The following is a 7,091-nucleotide window of genomic DNA, read 5'->3' as shown; positions in this document are numbered from 1 at the left end:
GTGCTATAGAAGGCTAGTTTCAACAGTTCAGAACTGGACATAATTTTTTGGTATTTTTTAACCGACTTCCAAAAAAGGAGGAGGTTATCAGTTCGTCGGAATATATATATATTTTTTTTTTATGTATGTTACCGCATAACTTTGGACCACGTCAACCGATTTCGATAATTTTGCATCGGAAAGGTAGTGTCTCAGAGGTGGTCCCATACTAATCTGGTTAAGATCCGATCAGTGGATCATGAGATATATATATATATATTTTTTATATGAGAGTTGAAGTCGGTTTTTTTTTGCTAAAAATTACTTGTTTAATTCGATATTCTTGCATAAAGTTTTGTCATTTAAAATAGGACTTATATTGTTTGATAATTTAAAATGTGGACAAATAATTTTTTTTTTATAAAAACGGAGTACGAATGTTCGCCTAATTAAAAGCTGGGCAAGTGATGCTAAACCGTACGAAAACCACACTTTATAAGACAACATCCGGTGAGGCGGCTAACTTCGAAAAAAACGGAGAATTTTTTTCCAATTCAAGAAATTTTCATGCAAACTTTCAACTTTTTATTCAGATTTTTTAGAATTTAGTTTTGTAGCCCAATCAATTTTGTTATAATGAAGTACACGTTTTAAGTAGCTTGGAATTATCGTTGATTTTTGGCAATTTTTTTCACGTAGTCTCTTCCATACACACAAAACAAACAAAAAATTTTTTAAAAATCAATGCGATTTTTGACTAACTCCGAACTTGCATTTTTGAACTAGAATTTAATGGGCTACAAAACTGCATACTCAAAAAAATTAGAAAAAATCTGATTAAAAAGTTGAAAATTCGCACGAAAATTTATATTTTTATAAAAAGTTATCAGAAAAATATTATAATAGAAATTGGTGCACATATTGTGAAAAATTCGCTGTACCAATACTTTTTGCCGGCAGTGTACGTATCTTTCAATAATTTCCTATGATGAACATATTTTCCCACTTCTTACCATTAAAATCAATACAGAAGTACATATGTATGTACGTGTTTAGATATATAATTTCCGTAAGAGCCGCTCACAGTAAGCTACCCACAAGTGTATGGAATAACTATATTCAAATATAATTATTTCTGAAAATATCTTAACATATTTCAGAATTTAAATTTTGTGGAAAAATGCAATCCAAGTTTTATCAATTCATACAGTTGGTATACAAAAAGACAGATGGAAAGACACATATCTTTGCCATATTTGCTGATCATATTGTACTTATCAAGCCTTTTAATTGCATAATGAAATTTCCAAAAACGTAAATTTAGAGTTACACCTCTATATTATTAAACGTGCGATATCTCATTGAAACTTTTAAACGCAAATAGGCAGCGAAACTGATTAGAATGCATACATTTAGTTTCGTAAACAAAGTCGTTTATGTTTTCTGCTGAAAAGTTTTTTCTTTACTATTACTAGTCAATTAAGATAAGCGCCACTTTAGTTTGCAACTGAATGAAGCAAACCAAAAAAAAAAAAACAAAAAAAAAAACAGTTTTAAAACTTATTTAAATGCAAGCAAGTTCCGAACGGCTGGCAGTAGATGCATATTTTTAGTGCATCGCTTACAAGCCAGAGCTAAGAAAATTTAGGCGTTTTAACACAATGAAGTTGCTTTACCTTATTTCGTTTCTGTGCATATTGCATGCGGGCAGCACTTTGGAATTCACAATCCTGGATATACTCCGCTCGCTGGAACAAATTACGGAAGGCGTAATTGCGAGTGCACCGGGACCCTTGCGACCACAATATATTTTCAAGACCATTAAAAACGCAGTAGAAGGTTTGCCTTTTCAAATTGCAAGCGCAGCAGCAAATGCCATTTGTAAGTCTGTAAATATGTACATATATATAAACCAATTGCTTAACTACGAAGATATTTTAATACTCTGATTTTATGCTCAAATATTTACAAAAGGCTCAGCTGTTATTGCCAGAGGCAGAGATCAAACACCAGATCAGTATAAACCAAGACTAGAAGACATAAAGTTCCAATTTCGCACAGCCTGCGATAAACGTGAATATCCTATCGAGGATCCGTCCGGTTTAGCTGACGATGCGGATTTTGACCCTCAGAAACAGACAGTTATATTTTCGACCGGCTGGACCACGACTGTAAATAATGAGCGACATGATGCGTTAGCCAAGGCGTATAACTGCCGTGGAGATACTAATTATCTGGTAGCAATATACTTAGTTACTCGTTTAATATAGAAATTCTATTTTAATTTTTTCAAATTCTAGCTATGTATGTATACTTATTAAAATTTTGATTTTTATTTTTCAAGGCATTAGATGTTGGCGACTATATCAACACACTTTATGTGTGGTCAGCAGAGAACACCGACACTATTGGCAGATATGTCGCCGAGGGCATACAACGTTTGGAGTCCGTTATAGACATTGGAAACCTTCATATAATGGGTCACAGTTTGGGTGCACAAATAATGGGTTCGGCAGCACGCTACTATCGCGATTTGACTGGCAATACGTTGCCCTATGTGACTGGAATTGATCCGGCATTGCCGTGTTTCAACGAAGGTGAAGCGCTCACAGTGATATCTTCCAGTGATGCCGAATTCGTGGATATCATACACACAAATCCGGGTGTAAATGGTCAGGTCCAGTCCTTTGGTCACGTTGACTTTTACGTTGGTGGTAAATTTCCCATACAGGATGCTTGCAATGATCCACAATGTTCACATGAAATTGTTTGGAAATACTACGCCGAGTCGGTTTATCCAAATAATGTTAATGATTTTCTGGCAACGCGTTGTAGCTCCCTGAATAGTCTGCAAGAGGGCAAGTGCCGTGGCAATGTATCGCCGATGGGTTATGCTGTGCCTCATGACATAAGAGGCCGATACATTTTGGAGGTGAATGCTGAAAAGCCATATGGAAAAAATGCTACTGCGGACTACACGGATCCAGATGCTTCAGTTTGTGGCAGTTGTCAGGAATTGCAAACCGCTCATAGATAGCTTATATTATTTTTTTTATAATATTTCATATTCGTGTTGTGGTCACACTCGTATTTATGAACATACGGATGTGCATAAGCGTTATGTAAGGTATATAAGCGTTTCAATTATTTTGTTATTATATGTTAAATATAAAGTTCCTTATTCTGAATGGTGGTGGTTTATACACTTCAAAGGATTTCTCGATTTTGTGAATATGTACCCTATTTATTTTCTCGCATGTAATCAAGATCAATAAATATCGTATGGTTTTAAAGTTAGAGATCGGTGATCTTTGAAAATCATAATATTATTGGATGAAGTGTCTCTTTTTTATAATTTTTTTTATTAATTTAAAATTTGTATTATGACACTATTGTGAATATTGGATTGCAACTAATATTCGCTAGATGGCAGTGCAAACGCAAATGCGCAATAAGTGCAGCTGATTTCCGTCGCTACGGAAATGTGAAAAGCGTTTGTGATATTAGTTTGTTTGGGTTTCCATTTTATTTTGTAAAAATTTCCTGTAAACATTTTCTTTTTTAATTAAATGTGTACATATGTATTACTATCGAACGGATATATAAATCCCATAATATATTTGGGTCTAAATGCGTGATAAATACTGATAAAGCTGAAGCCTGAAACATGCCACATTTCGAACTTGTTTCAGGCTTTGCAGGCTTTTCAGGCGTCGTCTGACAGTTATTCATTTGAATGGCGTAATCGATATCACTTACTATATTTTAGAGGATTTCTAAACAAAGTTTAGGCGATAAAATGCAAGGAAAAATTATTTATTGCTTGAACATTAATATGAAAAAGGGACAAAGGTGCTGAATCCATTAATGTTAAATGGTAAAAGAAGTATTACTTTTATCGAACTGTAATTGTATAGTCGATAACTCATTTGTCGGAAAACTCATCTTAACACTTTTGGATTTTTGTCAACAAAATAATTTTTATAATTTGCTTCTAAATCGTTTACTATTTTATATTGCGCTTATATTGTTTTTGATAAATTTTTTATTTTATTTTATTTTTTTTTGGTTTTTGTCAATGCATAAACCGAACTAACACTTTCCGTTTTTTTTTTGTTCTGAAGCGTAAACTTTATGAAAACAATGACAGTCAGTCCATTTTCGCATTTGGTTTTTTTCTCGTCTTTTATTTCCAGCTAAATCTATTGAGGGAATAGCCGTGACTGCAATGTATTCAAAACTTCTTTCATAACATTCAGAAAATGTTAATAGGGCTATAGGTATAACATATTCCTTTCCAAAGCCGTGCTGGTAACCACTTTTCACAAAAAATCTTAATACCGAAGCCAGTTTATCGATCTCACTCTTAGAAGACAATCTCGCAACACTTGAGTTGTAATGTTTTAGCTCCTCAACCACATTCATAAATACTGATTTATATTATCGAAAACTTTTAACAAGCCTGTAATTTAAAACTTGTAAAATTATATATTTCAGCAACCGAAACTATGGTAAAGTTCCATATGTAACGTAACTATTCTTCTTACCGTTTTCTCTGGTAGGCTGTAGGTGTGTTTTTGCTTCAGTGTGTTTGTGTATTTTGAATAAATTGTAATAGAAATGGAAGAAATTGTAACAGAAAAGAAAGAAATTTTAAAAGATAAGAGCGAATGCCAAAAAACAGGTGATCTCAGCTGTAGGCAATTTTGGGAAATCAGTTGATAGTACTTAGGAGACTGAACGATGACCGAAATTTCTTCGTACAGTGTCATTCAATTCCAAAGGATTAAAGGCATCTCGTAAAGTTTTCCGCTGCATTTTAACTATGTATTGCAAAATTTTGTCGCCTTTCTTCATTGAAAAAGATTATTCCCGCACTCCAAATAAAATTCATTTTGTTTATTAAATGCAAAACAGCGCTTTTTATTTACATTGTGCCAGCTGATGTCGAAATTTCAAAATTTGGCATTTGAATTTGGCAGCACTTTTCGAGTTCACATGGATACAGTGATAGCAAATTTTTTCGTATTCGCAGCTGAGGGTTGCATTCGTAAATGTTCTACGAAGGACTCAGCGATAGAGCTAAGTATCTACGCTTTTGTGCGCTTCATCAGAACTACAAATTGGTTTTATTTTGAAGGCAAGAAGATTTTGAATACATTTTATTTTATTTTAAGCTTAGAGTGCTCACCATATTTTATATACGTTCGTACTAATGATCGACAAATCCTGTTTTTTACAAATAAAAGTAAACTAAATGTTATGCATATTATTAAACTTATGAATTTTGATATTTGCAACAATCAAAAGCTATGCTGCCTAAAATTACGCTAAAAATTTTAATAATGCTCTACCGGTTTTTTTTTCGTGACTTTAATACAACTGAATCCCATCAATTTTTACATAAAGTATGCACGGATTTTTAAATTTTTGGACACAACAATCAGCTATATCAAAGCTATGGTTGTAGATTTTAGACTACACTTCAACTTACTTGCATATTCACGGTGTCTAATGAATTTGTACATAAGATAATAAAGAGTAGAATTGCATCGTCGTATGCACTGCACGCAAAATGTCACCAACTAGCGGCAACCGCCAATTGTCTGCTGATGGCAAAGCTCAATCGACAACGCATGCATACATAAATACATAATTATGCACGCATACCGAAACAAGCGTATTCATGGGTATGCAACGTAGTGCGTATACGTAATGTATGTATGTAGATATGTATGTATATTAGCGCTCCGCCCACACATGTACTCAAACTTCAGTTTATTTGTTTGTATTGCTGGTACTTTAATGGTTTGCTGACGCTGCATTACGCGGTTTTCCGCAACACAAACCCTTGAGCATACATGCGTATGTACATTAGGGTCGTCCAAAATAATTAAAGACAGAATTTTTTGCATTTTGAAATCAAAAAATATTTAGAGGTCGCTCAAAGCGCTCAAAGGTTTCTATGTATTTTTACATGGAAGAAAATAACTTTTCGTAGAAATGGTATAGAATTCCTGAAAATCAATATTTTTCGATCGGAAAACTCTGGTTCTCTTCTGAAGACTTCCAATAATAATATCAAATTGTTTATTTAACTATTTTTTAATACTAACCCATCACATTTTCTGTGAGCTTCGGCGAACCTTTAATATATATGTAGTTACTATGAAAAAATAGTTAAACGAATAACTGGGAATCTCCTGCAGAGAACAGGTTTTTCCGTTCGAAAAATATTGATTTTCTGCGAAAAGTGGGTTTGTCCCCATTTAAAATACATGGAAAATTTTGAGCGCTTTGAGCGACCCCTACATATTTTTGATTTCAAAGAAAAAATAGGGATATATTTTTTTTGGTAAAGAAGAATCCTAGGGGGTGAGAGCATAAAAATGCCGACTTTACTTTTTCACATACATTTTTGGAGCACCCTTATGAGCATACACCATGCAACCATGCAAGCCAAACATTCGCCGCAACATGCATAGATATTGGCTGGTAAAAGCGTCGCCAAGGCATAGCTGCAGTCAAATGCAGTGTGTATGTAGCGCTTGGCGATGATGTGCGTGTGTGTGGATAAGTATTTGTGGCAACTACCCTATACAAATTTTTGGTAAATCTCAATTTGAGATGCATTTGGGAATCACTCCTTTTCTGAATAGTTTTCAAAGTGTTGCCAATGATGTATATATGTAGGTAAAAGAAAGACAACAATTTTTTATAAGACAGGATTTTTTATTTGTGCTTACACAGCTTCCCCACAACGACTTCTACCCAAGTTCCAGAGATGAAAACGAGTCAGAAACCTTATGACACCTGCTATGCGAATGTCCCGCACTTTACAAAACAAGTTCTTGGGATCAGAATACATCAAAGGTTTAACCGACATAGTCGAAATAGGAATACGGCGACTTTTGAGTTTTGCATACTCTACACGATGGTTTGAGTACGAGGATTCTAACGTGCCGCGTGGTATTACGACGGGCCCAAAATCTTAATGGCCTAGGTGTGCTAGCAACCACCTCAACCTAACCTATCCTAGTTACTTACAGTTTGCAAAGTAATTTTTTGAAAACAAAGACGATAGAATTCATCTTGAACACTATATGTTATAT

At 34.2% G+C, this 7,091-nt stretch overlaps 1 protein-coding gene across 1 annotated transcript; it reads left to right on the top strand.

Annotated features, from left to right (window-relative positions):
• Window positions 1-1,552: 1,552 nt before the first annotated feature.
• Window positions 1,553-3,016, top strand: LOC118753357 (vitellogenin-1-like). Its single transcript, XM_036488233.1, has 3 exons — window positions 1,553-1,860; window positions 1,954-2,216; window positions 2,324-3,016. Exons 1-3 carry the CDS (start codon window positions 1,641-1,643, stop codon window positions 3,014-3,016), a joined length of 1,176 nt encoding a protein of 391 aa, XP_036344126.1. The 5' UTR covers window positions 1,553-1,640.
• Window positions 3,017-7,091: the final 4,075 nt, after the last annotated feature.

This window comes from Rhagoletis pomonella, unplaced genomic scaffold (genome assembly GCF_013731165.1).
Source record: "Rhagoletis pomonella isolate Grant_MI unplaced genomic scaffold, Rhpom_1.0 Rhpom_scaffold_02382, whole genome shotgun sequence".
Classification (NCBI taxonomy): Eukaryota; Metazoa; Arthropoda; class Insecta; order Diptera; family Tephritidae; genus Rhagoletis; species Rhagoletis pomonella.
Note: the sequence above shows the minus strand (reverse complement) of the source record. Positions and strands in the feature narration are given on the sequence as shown.